This window comes from Paramisgurnus dabryanus, chromosome 16 (genome assembly GCF_030506205.2).
Source record: "Paramisgurnus dabryanus chromosome 16, PD_genome_1.1, whole genome shotgun sequence".
In the NCBI taxonomy this organism is placed as follows: Eukaryota; Metazoa; Chordata; class Actinopteri; order Cypriniformes; family Cobitidae; genus Paramisgurnus; species Paramisgurnus dabryanus.
Window position 1 is genome coordinate 36,961,277 of NC_133352.1, and position 18,459 is coordinate 36,979,735.

General features: G+C 39.7%; 1 protein-coding gene across 4 annotated transcripts in view; it reads left to right on the top strand.

The window, feature by feature from the left end:
* Positions 1 to 17,219, top strand: part of LOC135720626 (A disintegrin and metalloproteinase with thrombospondin motifs 2) — a 136,426-nt gene extending 119,207 nt beyond the window's left edge. For 2 of the 4 annotated variants that reach the window (XM_065242831.2, XM_065242836.2), the window contains 12 exons: positions 1,770 to 1,883; positions 1,973 to 2,118; positions 2,600 to 2,778; positions 5,384 to 5,517; positions 5,597 to 5,717; positions 7,609 to 7,689; positions 7,789 to 7,952; positions 8,079 to 8,244; positions 8,514 to 8,646; positions 9,251 to 9,458; positions 9,555 to 9,684; positions 13,048 to 17,219. In XM_065242831.2, coding sequence (XP_065098903.1) covers positions 1,770 to 1,883; positions 1,973 to 2,118; positions 2,600 to 2,778; positions 5,384 to 5,517; positions 5,597 to 5,717; positions 7,609 to 7,689; positions 7,789 to 7,952; positions 8,079 to 8,244; positions 8,514 to 8,646; positions 9,251 to 9,458; positions 9,555 to 9,684; positions 13,048 to 14,048 — 2,577 coding nt within the window. In that variant the 3' untranslated portion in view covers positions 14,049 to 17,219. Of the gene's footprint in view, positions 1 to 1,769; positions 1,884 to 1,972; positions 2,119 to 2,599; positions 2,779 to 5,383; positions 5,518 to 5,596; positions 5,718 to 7,608; positions 7,690 to 7,788; positions 7,953 to 8,078; positions 8,245 to 8,513; positions 8,647 to 9,250; positions 9,459 to 9,554; positions 9,685 to 10,230; positions 12,991 to 13,047 lie in introns of those variants that run through there. The other 2 variants (XM_065242843.2, XM_065242850.2) reach the window with 2 other exon arrangements.
* The last annotated feature ends 1,240 nt before the right edge of the window (positions 17,220 to 18,459 follow it).

Sequence of the window (18,459 nt, forward strand, 5' to 3'; positions counted from 1 at the left end):
GTGACTTTTGGTAGTGCAGACTGTAGTTAGAGTTTTGCACATGTAGCTCCAGTTGTGCCCACTGTCGTTTAGCAATCGAAAAAAACTGTAAAACAAAACTTCATTTTTAAAATTAGGGTTATAGGGTTTTCCCAAAATTTGCGCAATTTTTCAGATTCTGTCAGCTGTATGTCAACTTCACGAGTGTATATATAAACCAGATGTGTACCCACATACTTTATCAATGTGTTCAAAATTCACTACAATGAAAGAATCCACAGACTTACAGATAACAACAATACGTAAGCAATAAAGCTTAAAAATATTCAGATCAGTTCATACTTTATTGTTCAGCCACGACTGGATATTGTTCTTTGGTCAAAATGCTTAAAATGCTTTTACCTTTAAGTGCCACTCCAGCAACAGATCTACTGAAACACGCTTACCATTTTACCATTTATACTCTTACAATCCATCCACAGCCAGATGACAACAACCAATAAACAGACTTTTAAATGGGTTGATACATGAGCTAACCTATGACTTTGAACCTAAAATACAGATTTTTCACAGTAAACCGGGCTAAATAAAAAAAACATTCTTACCATTTGTTGCGGTGCAGTTTTTATTGAGTAAGTAGCCATATTTAACAAGGAATGCAAATTATTAATGCAGTTCACAGCGACTATGCTACAACAGTGTTCATTATTCATTTATCCACGGAGAACTTTATAAATCATATTACTTTTGCAATTATGCATTCGTCTAGCCTGAGGGTGGGTGAGAACTGTGAGTCTCTTATGTGATAAAAATAAAAACACACAATTTTAATTGCAGAAACATGGGTAAAGTAACTACATTACCCACAATCCTGAAGTCACGGTCACAATGAGACCTCCTGCTATATTATAAGCTGCGTTCGACTTCGTGCGGCACTGCAAGACCCGACTGGCGGATGACATCAAAGAATTGTGAGGGCAAGAAATCTTACAGAGGAGTTTGCTTTTGAATTACTCCCACGGTACTTTGATATAAAGTCGAACACACCTATTTATTATCACTAGGAACATACCAATGTTTAGATATATTCTACTTAAAATATTTAAAGTTATCTGTAATGAGCATTATCATGCCATACCTCACCATACGTAAATGCCGCCCCTGCCATCATTGTTCTCTTTTTATAACCTCTTAAATATGAGTAGGTTTCTTCATAAATACCAAATTATGAGCAAAAAGCTGAAATAATAGAATTTTGTTAAGAGATCAGATTCAGAGTGATGATCAAAACAAACACAGAGCTTAAAATTAATTAAATCCGTTTTTGCTTCCATTTTGTATAAATTGGGTGAGAGCGCGGATAATAGCGGAAATACAGATTACCATAAAAACTCGTCAGGAAAGTGTCATTGGTAGGGAAATGTTTTCTCTTGATTGACGGGATAACTCGTCAATAGCGGGGAAAGAGTTAAGAAGTTTGCCATTTGCCTAATTCAGTCTGCAAGTGACTGCTATATTTGGTTAAACACACAGCCTTTTACAATCTGACTCAAACCTGATCATTTAGCTTTAATGAATTTGTATTTGCTGCGACTCTACTGGTTGAGAACACTTCTTTATTAGATTGAGATGAACAGTAGGAGTTCTGTGTGGATATATCTGTGCCTCATTCTGTATAATCATAAAGAGCAGCTTCACTCCTCAGTCTGATAACCTCTACTGTGGATTCATGAGAATGATTTTTGCTCTCTCTCTCTCTCTCTCTCTCTCTCTCGCTCTCTCTCTCTCAGTATCGCACCTTTGACCCCTGTAAGCAGCTTTGGTGTGCTCACTCGGACAACCCCTTCTTCTGCAAGACCAAAAAAGGGCCACCCATTGATGGCACTACATGTGGAGATGGGAAGGTACCCCCACACCGCCTCTCATTCAGATATGCCCTAAGGTTTCAGACTTAGTTCCTGTGTTTTAATCTTTCTTTTCTTCTCTGTCTCAGCACTGTTTTAAAGGGCACTGTGTGTGGCTGACTCCAGACATCATTAAACAGGACGGAAGCTGGGGCGTGTGGAGTGAGTTTGGCGCCTGCTCTCGCCCCTGTGGACGGGGAGTGCAGTTTCGCACACGAGATTGTAATAATCCACGGTGTGTACATGAGTGTGTTGTCTTTGTTGTGACTGAGATATTTTCTGATTGGGCAGTAACCTAGCGGTCGGAGATGTAACCCAAAGGTCGGCGGTTCGAGCCTCACGGCTGGCAGGTTGTGACTGTGGTGCCCTTGAGCATGGCACCATAACCCCAGGTGCTCCCCGGGCGCTGCAGTGACAGCTGTCCCATGTGTGTCCCATTTCGACTATGGGCTACTGTACCAAAACCAACATATCGCACTCTTTTAAAGGCTAGTAGTGCACCCAAAAATAAAGATTCGGTGAAATTTGAAAGATTTGAGGCCAATGTCCCGTAGACATCCGTAAAAAATATAAGTGTACACTGTAATGCCTATATAGGCTTCAATCTTCCAAACATTTATGGAAAGCTTTAATCCCACGTTCACAGTTTGTCTTGATGAACCTCTTTAGTTTTTACGTTTTAGCTCATTGTTGTCACTTTCTTAAACTTCCTCCAGTCCAGCAAACGGTGGGCGCTCTTGCTCCGGGCCGAGTTATCAGTTCCAGATGTGTAACACTCACGGGTGTGAAGAGCCATACCACGACTTCAGAGCCGAGCAATGTAGCATGATGGACAACAAGTTTGAATACCAGCAGAACACCTGGCACCTCTGGCTGCCTTATGAACACCCTGACCGTAAGTGACAGACAGACAGACATTTATGACAGAAAAACAACACAGATTGACAACAGCGTCGCATGTCATTTTGAATTTTATTTTATGAACAAAGTTAAACACTTTGGGTGGTGTTTTAATTTGAGTTATAACACATGAATTACATGTCTCTTTACTCTACTAGGGCGTTCTGTATTCTTGACCAGATTTAAATATTATTTGGGACAAGTGAAGTGCAAAATAAAGTCAACAGTAACCACCTGTTTTAAATGCATGGAAATGTATGTACTTTACTAATGCAGGTGACACAAATTTGGGCCTGAAACGTGACTGCAAGGAAATTGCCGAACGATTAAGCTAACATTAGATGATTTCTCAGACTTTTCCTCCATCAGATTCAAGCTGATGTAATGTGAATGTGTTCCTACTTACAGCTGTGGGCACACATTTCAAGTTATGATGATTTAACTCAAACCTCCTCCATCCTTTATCCAAATCTCCGTAAGCCATGACATTATCACACACATGTGCGATGTAGTACATACTGTCCCCATTCACTTATTAGCACTGTGTGGACATCCTTAGTTTTATGATCAACAGAGGCACGTCCAAAGTAAATCTTAAATCTTAAAGTGGGACTTGTCATGTCATTTAGTTTTAAAGGGACTTATGGGATATATTTGATCAGATGAGGTAACAGTTTTTCTTGATTTGTTTCAGAGTTGTGTGGATAAAATATCCTTTTTCTTTTAAATGTGTAAATGCTGGGAAATTGGACAGGCATCTTATTGGTCATCATGGGCACGATTTACTCTGGCTGGACTGAAACTGAGCTGGACTCATTTGAATCTTCTTCTGGAAAAAATATCCCTGAAGACAATTTGGGGATTTTACACTTATGCTGGAAGTTTGATGATATAATGAAAGAGTCAATAGACCATTTAGAGGTTATGGAGTCCATTCACACTTAACCAATTTAGGTTTATAAAAAGTCATGGCCGTTATAATGTACACTGAATATGCAGCATTTCTGTCAAATCAATAAATATTTTAATATTTTAATATTAAGTTAAACAATTTTAAATTGATTTTATAAGTTATGTCAACTTTTCACAAGCCAAAAATAGTTTGAATTGACTTGCAAAACCAAGTTGTTTTAACTTCATGCTGCAAATTTTTACAGTGTAACATTCATCTATGCTATGTGTGACTATAACTCTGTTGAGAGAGCTTTATGTTAAATTCAAGTTCAGTTTCTTTGTATAACACTTTTCAAATGGTAAAGACCGGCCAAAGTGCTGAACAGAATAAAAGTAAAACAAAAAGCAACAACAGAATTAAACGATAAAACAATATATCAAATAAAAACAGATGATAGAAAAAAGAAAACCGATAAAAAAGAAGTATTATATACTAGACGTGAAATAAAATACTTCTATAAAAAGCGTCAAATAAAAGTAATGGCTAGTTTCAGCTATAGGCTCAGGCAAAGAGATTTTTTTTAAACGAGTTATGAACTCTGATAAAGTGGAAGCCATTTTAATATCGGCAGGTCAATTTTTCCATAGTGAAGGGCTGGCAAATGCCGATGCTTTATTTCCCCTTGTCTTAAATGGAGTGCATGGGATCTGTAGGACTGATTGATTTTTCGAGCGAAGGCCTCTGGTAGGAGTGTAAGGATGTAAGGAAGTGTATTTGTCAAATACAGGGGTGTTAAGTTTTTCTGTGATTTGTATACAAGTAGCAAACATTTCTCCTCAATATGATATTTAATAGGCATCCAGCATAATCATTTCATGTTAGAAGCGCAAAGGTCATGGGTTTGATTCTTTGAAGAACCCTATACTGCTAAAATTAAAATATACAGTTTAAATATACTTTAGATAAAAGCGTCTGCCAAATGCATGAATGTAATGAACTGTATTCTCATTTAAATCATCTGCATGGTAACTGCATATAATGATGTGCTATGTACAGTAAACCTTTTTTATATATTTTAAAATCGAATATAAATTTCCACAAAAGTTGACTGTCTACGCTGTCCAGCATGAACATGGCCAGCACTTTAAAGTCGCCATGAAACGGAAGTAGCGATTGCCTTATTTTCCCCGTGGTGACGTATATCCGAATGAAACGGCTTTTGAGATGAAATAAGGCAGGGCTGGATTTGAATTTGTCCATCGAGATCTGATTGGATCGTTTGAAGTTGGGTCATGTTGCTAATTGCTAATCACTGCGATCTTCTCCCGGACCCCGCCCACCTGCCATACTTTTGACCGGAAGTGAAGAGAGATCGTTTTGAGGAGGGGAGGAGATTTGCATTTTTGATTAAAGATTATGAGCACACACGAATTTTTAAAAAATAATGAAGCTCACAGATAAGTCATTTGTTAATAATACCACACTATTAAAAATACATATATAGTTTTTCATTTCAATTTCATTGCGACTTTAAGTGATGCACATTATTTTAAGTCATTAATCCTGTATGGTTCTTGACATAGCTGACCGTTTTTTTTTTTCATACTATTTTTAGGTTCTTCTCATTCGCGATATGTGCATGATCTTGTTGCATTCTTGCCTACATCCATCACTTAAAGACCATTTTTTGTTTTATTTGCTCTAGCTAAGCAACGCTGCAAATTGTACTGTCAATCCAAGGACACGCGAACTGTAGTCAACATGCAAACTCTAGTGGAACCTGGAACGCAGTGCTCCTACAAAGATCCCTACAGCGCGTGTGTGAACGGAGACTGTGAGGTGTGTAGCTATATGAATCTGATTCTGTTGTGTGAGTGTGCTTAGTTGTATGTTGCTGAAGATGTCTCTCTCCCTTTAGAAAGTGGGCTGTGATAATGTGGTTGGATCAACCCTACAGGAAGATAAGTGTGGGGTTTGTGGAGGAGACGGCACCAAATGCAAAACACACAAGTTTAACTTCACCTTTGTGGAGAAAAAAGGTAGGTATCTCTCTCCAACAGCACACCCAACCTAATACACATACAGAAACAGCACATAAAATCCTAGTGGGCTGGGCTGGCGTTTGTATGACATCATAGGTAGAGTTAACTTCATGCATATTTATGTTGTCTAGATACACCTCGTTTTCAGACCAGAACGCCCATGGGCGCAACATTGGGCACAAATGCATTTGCTATTTAAACAATGCCTTGTAACTTACATTTATTTATTGATACATCTGTGGTAGAGCAAGTGAGTCAGACTAAACTCTTGGGTGTGAAGCTCGATAGTCAGCTCTCTTGGGCTGATCAGATTGACCATATTGTGTCTAAAATGGCCAAAGGCATTGCTGTTTCCCAGAGATGTTCGGTATATTGTCCACCATTAGTTATGAAAACAGTTGTCCAGTCTTTAGTTCTGTCACATCTGGAGTACTGCCCAGTAATTTGGTCCAGTGCTGGACAGGAACATCTGAAAAAATTACAAATCGTTCAGAACAGAGCTGCAAGGGTAGCCCTTGGTTGCTCTTTTCGCACTAGTGTGGATAAAATGCATACCTGTTTGGGCTGGCTAAAGGTGAAGGACAAACTTAATATAAGTCTTCTATGTTATATGCATAATGCTCTATTTAAAAATAACCCAAAATCTTTTGTAGACAAATTGGTTTTTAGTGGGTATTGTCACGGACATGTAACGCGTCAGGTGAGCTCAGGTGTGTTATAGTGGTTCCATCTGCAAGGTCCAATTGTATGTTAAGAACAGTATTAGTTAGATCGGCATCTGCCTGGAATAAATTGGACTTAAGAATAAGGCATATATCCAACATATGTCATTTTAAGAAGACTTTAAAACAGAGGACAATTAATAGTCTTATACCAGTTAATTTGTGACTGATATAGGTAATGAGATTTTTAAATGCTGTATGTGTGATGTGTATATGTGGACAAAAGTATACATGTGGTTATGTTATATGTATGTTAAACCTATGCATGTTTTACTTGGTGTATTTTAATTGTACATATGTTTTAGCACTTTGTGGGCCCCAGGAAGACTAGCAACCACATTGTGGAAGCTAATGGGGACCCAAATAAATAAACAAATAAACGTGAAAATGATCATTGCGCCCGGTCAAAACTAGCAAAAGACACTTGCGTCATGCATTTTTGCTAAGATGCATACATGAGCTTGGTACTTTTTAAGCGCTGATGATAACAGGTTACAGCACTAATCCCTGCATGTGTGACCATCACAGAAACAGCAGTGCTGAGATCGTTTCAGCGGCATCCATACATAATATATCTATAACTACTGATCCACACGGTCACTGTGATGATGTGATTGGTTACGTGTTTGTGACTTAGGAAACTGAGGTGATTTCAAACTCCAGGAATAAGACAGTCTATGGAAAATTCCAATTTTATGGAAAAAATACTCAGCAATGGGGTTGAATGATACATTTGCAAAACCTTGGCATACATTTAATTTATTACAGGATCACAAGGAGCTAGTGAATATGACCTTGATGCCATGCACTTGTTTTTAAATAATACATATTTTGATACTTTTGGAGCTTTGGTGTTGCCGACTTTGCATTGTTACACTAAAAAAGTTTTAACAACAATGTTTTAGTGAGTAGCGTTCCTTTTAGCTGCACTTGAACCTTTTAGCTGCACTTGTTTATAAGAGGACCCCTTTTGTACAACCTTGGATTTTGTTTTCTGTGTACGATGTTCAAAACACACTTGTCACACACACATTTAGTCTCAGTTTCAGAAGGTACCGGAGCTGTGTGCTATGTTGGCAGCAAACAGCGCTACTGGTTTCTAAACTGAACCGTAGTCTGTAAAAAACAAGGCCAAGTAAATAACAGATGTTCTGCGTTTGCTTTAGGTGTCATTAAAGTGCTGGAGGTTCCCAGAGGGGCGAGACATCTCCTCATTCAGGAGCTCAATGGCACTGCTCATGTTTTAGGTGATGTCTGATTATTTCCTGTAGTATTTAACCAAGCGGCTGCTGTTTGTGTTTAATGGCTTATTAATAAAGCTCTCTCTATTTGTTATATGTGAATAGCTGTCAGGAATAAAGCGCCAGGTGACTTCTTTCTCAACTCACACGGTGACTTCCCAGAGACGCGCTCGGTTATAGAGAAAGGTCTTGAATGGGAGTACGAAAACAAAAACGGCAAGGATGCCATTCAGACAAACGGACCTTTGAAAAATGATGTGGTTGTCATGGTAATCTCACTTACTCTATGAACTCACACACACACACACACACACACACACACACATGCCCGTTTGAATCAAAAGTATGATAATGACTTATTAGGTTACTCATTTCTCTTTGTGTTTGCGTACTAGATCCGAATGCATGGGTCGGCCAAGGTCAAGGTGTCGATCAAATACATCACTGACAGCGAGAGATTGAGCGACAGTGGCAATGAAAACAACATGGTCCCGGATAATGCTGTGCCGTATTCCTGGGTGGTGAAGAGATGGACTCCCTGTTCAAAAACCTGTGGAGGAGGTAGTTTGCAATCACACCACTTGGGGGCACCACGATCTCAGATGCAGTGTTCATTTATGTCCTACCTTAGCATCTGCTGCTGTCCAGAGTCAGACCATGGTTTTATAAAGACTTTGCTCTTAAAGTACTGTAAGTTTATGGAAATGCTTAATATGAACAAAACCACACAGAGTTTTAGATTTAACTTTGTCAGTTCAGTAGAACGTTGACTCAAAGGACATTTGGATCATTTTCTTTTGTTGGAGTTGTTTGTGTCTTCCTGTGGACAGGCAGTCAGATGACGCGGTACGGCTGTCGTAAGAACACTGACATGAGGATGGTCCATCGGCGCTACTGTGAGAAAATTCGACAGCCTCCTCCTCTGTTTCGAGACTGTTACCTGAGAGAGTGTGCTCAGCCCATGTAAGTGTGTGTGCGTGTGTGCGTACGTGTGTGTGTTTGAAAAGTCTTCAATCAAGCAGATATATTAAAAATTATCCAGAGAAATACAAACACACTTTTTAAAACTACCATATGCAAATGTTTGTTTCCTGTGTTGATGCATTTTCATATTGAAAGAGATCAAATCACGTTTGCTAGATGGTGACATTAGCTAGTATTCCTCGTTGTCAAAAATTGGTGTCATGCAGGGTGATCTATGAAAATAAATTCAAAAGAGCACATTTTATTTTGTCTAATTTTATATGCATTAGCATACAGTATAATACTAATACTAGTTTCAAGTCTAATGGTCAAGGAATAAAGACATACAATTTTGACACACTGATTCTACTTATACTACAGTAAACTACAGTATATTAGTAGACTGTTAGGCTTAGTAGAACAAGCTGACATGTTAGTCCCACAGTTCTTACAGTCTATTGAGGGATCATCACTAAAAATTAAACAGTCAATCTACAAATAATCTAATGACTGCCGGTTGACAAGAAGTGACATACTGTAGTTCCTGTAGTCATTTATGTTTTATTATGACTTTATAAAGGATTTACTCTCTGTGTGTGTCTAGCTGGGTGGCCGGCGAGTGGGGTGAATGCAGTAAATCTTGTGGGAAGACGGGCACTCAGACACGCTCAGTTCGCTGTGTGCAACCTCTGGGCGATGGCAAGTTTAAATCCATCCGCAGTCGTTACTGTAACGATGAGCGCCCGGAGTCCCGCAGAGACTGCAATCGCAACCTGTGTCCGGCTGAATGGAGACTGGGACCCTGGTCGCAGGTAAAGACCACACTAACACACAATATATAATAGGCTATCTTTCTATTTTGTAAGGTTAAGGAATATATCTAGTACATAATATGATTGGTATTTTAGTGCTCGGTCACGTGCGGCAACGGGACTCAGGAGAGGCAGGTGCTTTGCCACACCCGTGACAACACCATTGGACTCTGTCTGGACTCTAAACCAGCGGCATTTAGACCCTGCAGAATGGATCCCTGCCCAAGTTCGTAAATACATTCCTGCTCGCGCTTTCATTACTAAAACGTAACCATAATGACTAACAGATCAGATTTACATGTATGCATTTGGCAACTTCTAGTGGATTCAAGGTAGAGTTTTATTTTACTGTGTGTTCTCTGGGAATAGAACCAGCGTTGCGACCGCAATGCTGTAGCAGTCGAGCTACAATTGGCTTCTTTTAGTATCGTCAATTCTGATTTAAACACACATTTTCTGATTAAAATTTGCTCAGATGCATCGTATAACGTTGGAACACCTTGTCCGTTCAGCGACTAGTAGTTACACACTGAAGTGAGTGACCGTTTTAAAATCTACTCACACACATACTAATGATCTGTTAAACATTATGTGACCTGTAACAGATGAAAATGTGCTTTGGTTCTGGTGTCAACAAATGCACTAAAACAGCTGACTAATACCTATGTTTCTCTCTCGCTCTCTCTCTCTCTCTCTCTCTCCGCTTCCCATGCTTCAAACTTCCCAAACCCACTCTCTCTCTCTCTCTCTATTCTCTTCTGGCACACAACAGGAAGCACTTCCGACTTCAACACGCATGGCAACTTCCTGATACAGTGGTTATCGCGTCACGACCCGAAATACCCTGTGCAGAGGATGTCAAGTAGAGCTTCTCTCTCCAGCCACGTGATGGCACTGCGCTGTCTGTCGTCTCTCACCTGGACCTTTCCTCTGTCTCTCTGCCTGGCTCTACAAGGCAAACTCCCCTGACTGCCTTCCTCTTCCGAGGCTTGCACGCTTCTCTTTCCTGGGTGGTGGTCCTCTCTTACTGGGCGTTTTCGATAGGGGGGAGGTCTATATGTTTCTCTCTCTCTCTCTCTCTGTCTCTCTCTCTCTCTCTCTCCTTTGTGGAGCTCTGTGTTGTGAACGCTGGCCAGTAAGAAATTGTTGACTAAACATTAAAAAAAAGAATAATTGTTTGTTAAAGCGAGGGGACTTGCAAACGGACAGGCAGCTTGCGGAGTTAGCTGAGATTTCTGCAGGGGCGATGCAATTTGTTGTGAATTACCGCCTGCTGCAAGCTGCGTCCATGCGGCTCACGCTCCTGAGGCAGAGGCCGTTTTGAGGTGCTGCCTGAGCTCAAGGTGTGAGGGGAAAAAATTGAAAATTGAAGAAGAAGAAAAAAAACACACAAAAAAACCCTAAAGCTTTATTGTGAATGTGAACTTGTCACAATGAGGAAATCTTTGCTAAGTGCTCATTCCACAGCCTGGTTCATTCTCGTAAACCGACGGGACGAAAACAAGCAAACACACACACACACACACACACACACACAAACACACACACGCGAGATGGTAGGATTTTAGCTGTTAACATTGGATGTACTGTTGAATCACCATCGTGATCACGCACTGGTGGCCGATGGTGAACGTCGTGGTGGAACTTGATAAACAGGGTCGCTTTACTACACATGATCGATTGCCATAACCACCTCATCCTCCATCTTCTCTTTGACTGTTAACAAATTCAATAAATGCAGCTTATTTGTGCTTGCAAACTTTAAATGAACATATAAATATATTTGTATTTATATATGACTATAAATCTATATGGGTACCAATAATATGAAATATTAATAATTTGTTTTACCATGAATAAGCTGTAGCTTATTAGCCTAATATTTTGACTGCTATCAATTGCTTTAATTCTTGACTGTTACGTGTATTTTTTTATTGATTTTACATAAATACAGAACTATTGCTATTTATTAACAGAGGTTTAGTGTTCGGGGACGGGGAAGACAAATATTATGCAGGACTTGCTCGGCCAGTTTCTTCTCAAGCGATTTCATTTGTCGGATTCATCTGGGACGCGAGGGTCACGAGCGTTACGTATCCACCGTACATTGACGAGAGCGTGCGTGTGAGCTTGAGCGTTTGCGACGCGTGTATGTTTTTCAGCATGTCAATTTTTACGACAGTGGCCATATAAGAGACGACGACACATAAATATACCTCATGAATTTCCATCTACATCCGAACTCATTTCTTTGCGATGGGAAGATAGAACGCAAGTACAATGCCTTACTAGGTTTGAATGTATCTGCATTTATCTGTGAAAGTGACGGCTTTGCGCACAGAAACGTGGTTTATTGCGCGAAACCAGAGGCAGCTTCGAAATCAAAGTATTACACCAATCAGCCAATGGTCATTTACATTCAACATGGTTGCTAACCCATTGGATACAGAGGGCGTTTTAATGGAAACTTACATCTCTATCACTTCAGACTCGTCATTGTATAATTGTGAAACACATTTCTGTTGTGACTATGTAGCGAGCTATCCGAATTTTCGTGCTCAAAGCCGTGGAGAAAAAAAAACTACTATCAAGAAAAGCCAGAACTTGCAGTGAGATACTGTAAATAAACATTGGTGTTTACTGTATTTAATAACATTTATGACTGTTATCTCCTTACTTGTAAGAAAAAAAATGCTAATATTATATACTATGGGTAACTGTCATGTTACTTCACTGGCCTAACCGCGTCTTGGCTGGCTGTTGTGGGGAAATTGTTCGGGGAATATTCAGATGGACTTGCGTGCACTGCGTCTATATGCACTTTGATTTATCAGGGAAACTTTATTAATGTTTTGTAAATGTTTAATATATGACACATGTACGTGCCATGCCAGTTTTTACATTATCATATGGAAATCCAGTATTTTATTTAACCAATGACCAATTTATTTATGTACCTGTTCATCTGAATTACCAATGGATTAAATGTTCTCAAAGTAATGAAGTGTTTAACCAAAGTTACTGTGAACTTGTACCTTTCAATACAGTTGATTTATTTTTCTGAAAGAAGACTCTATATCTATGTTTAAGTGGGTGGGGGGGGAGTGCATTTCATTGTTTAAGTTTCCGTCATGATCTACTGCGAAAGTAGGAATAAAAAAACTGATAAACAGAGTAAACAACGCTTTTTCTGGCTCGTTTCTTTCCTTCGTGCCTGCTCCTGTGTAAAGGTGGGATGTTTTTATTATGTTTTTAACGTGCATTACTTTGGGTACAACAGAATATGTTTATATTGTATCAACCATCAGTCGCATTGTGTTATAGATATTGAAACAGAAAAACCCATACTGGTTGACCACATACTTTGGGTACAATCTGTAGTTTTAACTCATCAAAAACATTTGTTTTATTGGTCTTCAACATTCCTAAACTTTTGCTTCTTTTCTGAGTCACTTTCTGATTTCATTTAGCCAAGTTTGTTTCATTCCCTTTTTTTTGGCTGCTGATTTTGCCTTGTTCAAATAGACATATATCTTATACGATACATTCGCCTCATCCATTCTCAGCAAATGCCTCTCTTGTCTTTTAGGACAGCGTTGCCATGGCGACCGTTCTGCGTTCTGCCGCAAGGAGGCGCTGCAGCAGCACTGCTCCCTGCCAAGCTTTCAACGCTTGTGCTGCGAGTCCTGCAGATCCGGCAATTCCACAAAGACCTCTGCCACCACAAGTAAGCCACGGCCCGCATCTGCAAAACCCAGCAAGAAAAAATCTGCTTCCACCACAACCCACGCTCCCGCACGCACAGAGTCCAGCACAACTCTTCATAATCACCGCCGGACCTCTACAGATACCTATTCGACATCAACAGTGGGAAGCGGTGCTACTTTAGCAGGCGTGCCTTGGATTTTAACATCAGTGACAATGGCAACACGTACGCTTGGAAACACCGCTGCTCCTAATCGGCAGTCTACAACAACCCCCATCCAAATACACGTTACCGGAGATTTCTTGTCAGAACAGAATACAACCTTTCTCATTCCCACAGCAAGTCCCGTCGTCACCCCTGCATCTAGAAATGACATGACAGAAGGCACCAAATTACCTGATGCCAACAAGGCTGAAGAGTTTAATGTGAGGCAACGTGTGGATGATGGTGCAGTGTTGTGGTCAGCCTCAACTATCGCTGCTAATGTTGAGGGATTAAGCATCGTTCCTGTGACGCTTACTGCGAATGTGCTAACTACCACTGCAGAACCCACGCTGATGCAAGCAACGTTTGCTGATTCTGGTACAACGCTGGCAAGCATGACAACATCCAGCACAACAACATCTTTAACAACAACATCTGTGACGACAGTGGCGGCGAAGACGAGCGGACGCCCGAACAAAGTGGATGAAACGAGCGAGAGCAATGCTATTGATATACCCGATCAAACCATCCCTTTGGACCACGAGTTTCCTCAGAATAACATCATTCCCAGGAGAGGACGTGTGTTTCTGCGTGAGCGAACACGAAATAAACGCATCCAAGAGCTTCTTGAGGAGAAGCGAAACTTTTTGAGACGGATGAAAAGGGCGCAGGGCGTTTGAACCTTGACCGGTTTCTCTTATAGAGATGCAACTTCTGAAATGTGCTGTAAGCTATTCGATCCATTTTGCTAACTTTTGCTAAACGTAGCTACTGAATTAGACCACCCTATCCCTCTAAGTACGCCGTCTCATCAAGAGTCCGCTCTCCGATCTGATGTCATCATACTCAAATGTGTTAAAAGAGCGCTGGAGCCGCTACATGAGTCTAGGGCTGTCACAGGGACAGGTGTGATTTCTCAGGACACCAAATCAGTGATATCTGTCAGGTAGGACGTGCTGGAACAAAACCACTAGAAAATGTTTGCACAGTTGCTTTCACCCTCAATGGCATTCCTGCAGGAGGTTTTACTGAAGCAATATCCAAGAAAGAGAGCGGCTTATCATTTGCGCAAATCTATCCTTCTCAATGTCTTTCCTCTTCATATGATACCGTATGCTTCATGACAGATTGATACAATAGGCACATACAGATTTTTCCTCAAATACCTTTCAAACAGGGTATTTAAATTTTTTCATAGGTTTAGTGTTTTATTCAGTTGTCGCCATCCACATGTGGCCTCTGTATGTTTCTGCTGCAATTTTGAGCTAAATAAAATCTCTTTGATAAAACTAAAAGTCAAACATTGAATGTGCACAGCAAACCCCCCCCCCCCTCTCCCCCAGTGTCAAATGAACACTCCTAATCCCTAATCGCACGATATTAGTATGATCTGGTGACCTGTTGTCATTTGTAATAATTGCGGAGGTTGTCTGTGATCTCATACGAATCGACCATCATCTAAAGCAGGGGTTCTCAAAGTCCGGACTCCGGTCCAGATCCGGACCCGACGGGAACTTGATCCGGACCCGCGTCCACTTCATATTACAAGTGCATTAATTTCTATGTGATTGATTAAATGTGTGCATTTGCTACTTTACAAATGCATATTAAACTTGTTAACCATTCGTTTAGTTTTTTTTTCTTTTAAGATTTAAGAGTATTTCTGGTCCGAAAATAAAACGAGTTATTAAAAAATTTCCTGTGTAACGCTGTAGCCGTCACACCCAGATATTATGCACCGCAACTTCATGTACTACGGCTTTTGATCAGTAAGTCCTTATCAATCTGAAATCACTGTTGGTTTGAGTTGTTTAAAACATGCATTTGAAAAAGCAACACTCGGCATACATAATCTTTATACATATTCTTTATTATCATGAAATACCTGAAAAGGTTTGAAGAACAGCAATATAAATATATCCTTAAGACATTTCCTGGAGCTGCGTGTGTCTAGTTCTTCGTCTGCAGCGCATATTAAGTTTCTGCCCAAGAGCGCCCCCTGGCTTTTGGATGTAGCGGCCGTGCTTCACGGCATCATCAGCCAATTTATAGGTGCACCCCTAATTTTGGTCAGTGTCTCTGCCTACCAACCACACCTTTTTTTGCATGGTTTATGCATCTGATGGAGAACAAACTGTGCCATTTCTCTAATTAGGTTTCTCTGTATTTTGCACCTGGTTACTTTTGGCATATTTCTTGTGTTTGTTTAAAAATTTTTTTACTTTAAATGCAAAATACACTTATGTTTTTCCCAAACTATTTGTGTTGATTTGTTATATAAACAAATGATTTACATAAAGTTTTTCCGGACCTATGAAAATGATGAGAATTCAGATTTGGACCTTTGAATGTAAACTTTGAGAACCCCTGATCTAAAGAGTAAAAACTCCCCTGCAACTGACCTGAGGAAACCACTGAGGTCCTGTGACAATAGTCCTGTGTGAATCGCCATCTCTGTTATTTGGTCAGGCTTTAGCAGGGTCTCACTGTATATCATTTTTGATACTTAACTGCCTTTTAATACCCACATACAGAGACGCATCCCTCCGCTTCTTATGGCTTTCCTTGTGAAATTTGAAGGATTTGTTATATATTTCTGCATTTAAACTTCTATAATCAGTCTCTCCTCGTCCATGTGTGATGATTAATATTGGGAATGTGCAGAACTCTCATTATTTGAGATCTCAGAGCTTAGGTGGAGCTGTCAGCCGCCACATCGCAGGACCATTTCTGAAATGGAATCCACTGATGCTCGACGTGGTAATGCGACACATCTGATTAGTACAAAAACTCAGTTTAACATGGAAAAGGGACCTTTTACTGCGTATGTAGGACATGGTGTGGCGCGCAAAGCCTTAGCATCATATCTGGGAGATAAGTCAGTAAATTTAGTATAATCACAGGCTTTGCTTATACCGTGCGAAAGAACCACATGAAATTCAGGTGTGTGTGTGTGTGTGTGGGGGGGGGGGTAATTTCTAAATCACACAAGGTCTCCAGATAATAATACTAATCCCATGCAAATAGGGCTTTAGTGTATACACAGATGGTGTGCGTCATACTGTATATACGTTAGTGTTAAAAAGTAACAGTGATTCAGTGTTGAAGTTAATGAGATAATAAGAATGAACATGAATGATGCTGTTAAACAAACATCACTGAAGAAAACATTCAGAAGAAGTGATGACAGCCAAAGTAGCCAAAATGATATTGTTTGCTTGTAGATGCTTATATTAGTATCATGATGTAATTATTTTCCCGATCATAGGTGGGTTTGGTCATTTTAGACTTCATTTAGACTCCTAACCGTGTTGTGATGGTTTCTGTGAAGAATACAAACAAATTCAGTGTTGAATCTCCTGGTGTGGATTATTAACACTGTTCATTTAACACTGGAGGTTTGGCTGCGTGCAGTTTAAATGCATTTTCAGTGATATTGCGAAATGAATGCAACCAAAATGATTTCAGCAGTAACACGGAGAAGTGCAACAAACAGGACCTTAGACAGATTTATCCTTACAAGACTCTTACCTACATCAACCTTTCGTCTCTTTTGAATTGTATCTATGGGAAGAAAACAGGACAATGTTATTTTGGCAAATAAATCATTTGGCATAAATCAGGGATACGCCATAATTACAGAGGTACAGATCTTATGCTTTTGAATTAAATTTCCTTTTGTCTGTATGCAAGCTTTTGTTGAATGTTTAACAGATCAGTATGAGTTAAATTTGTATTGTTGATATGTTATGAGAATCATATTCCCAGTGCTCAAAGTTCTCACTGTTTGCTTTTGTGAAAAGCAAGAAAAAAATGTAAAAAACAGAAATAAATTTTAATATTGCAAAGCGATCAAATTGTCAATGCACATTATTTTATGATTTGTTTTATTGCTGTGAGTAATGTGGTTCTTCCCACAAGGAGAATGAGTGCGAAAGTGATTTAGTGGCCTTTTGTGAAGGTATCACAATTCCCTCTCTTAAATGAGACTTCACTACAGACTGATCTCCTAACAGCAGATGAGACCATCAGAGGAGCAGACGTAGGTTCTTAAAGTCTTGTTTGTTATTTTCACAAGCTGTTCTCATTAACATGGTCGTACAGTGAAGTTGTAGATACTGATATTTGCTTTTGATGTCTGTTTGCATATCCGGGTTAAAATGCGAGTCACATGTGGGTTGCCAAATGTTTTACTGTTTGGCTTCCTAAATAAGCACTTCTGTTTTGTTAGATACACGAGGAAGCCAGTCTTTCTTTAACATTCAGATGTAGATGATGAGAATTGTTCTTGTAAAGCATCTGTGACTTCAATGCTCCAGCAGATGGAGTTACATTACAATGCAGCAAACATCAACAGCTTGGGTCTGTCCCAGAGCCGGCGCCAGACCATTACTAACAGGGGGGCACGCGACTTCCAACGGGGGGGCACGCAATCAGCAACAATAACTTGCAAAAACAAGGCATAAAAACAACAAATACAGTGCAAGCACACACTCATACAACTGGTAACGTACAGACTGTCAGCTCATTTCCCGTATAGAGTGCAGAAGATCACAAACTAATCAGTATATTAAAATTAACACCTCGCAATGCTGTTAGCGGTCTATAGCCACACTTCACATTAACCCTACGTAAATTAAAACAATGCATAATTTACCTTTAAAAAAAGCTGAAGGCGACGTATGCGAACATTAAACTTCCTTAAAACAGTGTCCTGTAGATTTGAAAATCCCGCCTCCACCTTGTTGCTAATCTCTGAGTTTGAGCCAACCGTGTTTGCATGAAGTCAGATGGAGCAGGCGGTGCTGGTGCGTTTTAAATGTTCTAATATCCATATTTAAAACGATCCATAAAATGCCGCGAAAAACACGTTGCTATAGTATCAAGTCACATTAATATGCTAAAGATGACGCATGAGACTCCGCAATGCAACCAATCAGAGAAACGGGTCTATTTTAATTTTAAAAAAGCATACATCAATTAAATTTTCCTCATTTTATAACATTAAAAGTTATGAAACATAACGTTTAATTTATTTTAATTATTCTTGATATATATATGGGCAATTCTTAGACTATGGGCACTTTTATG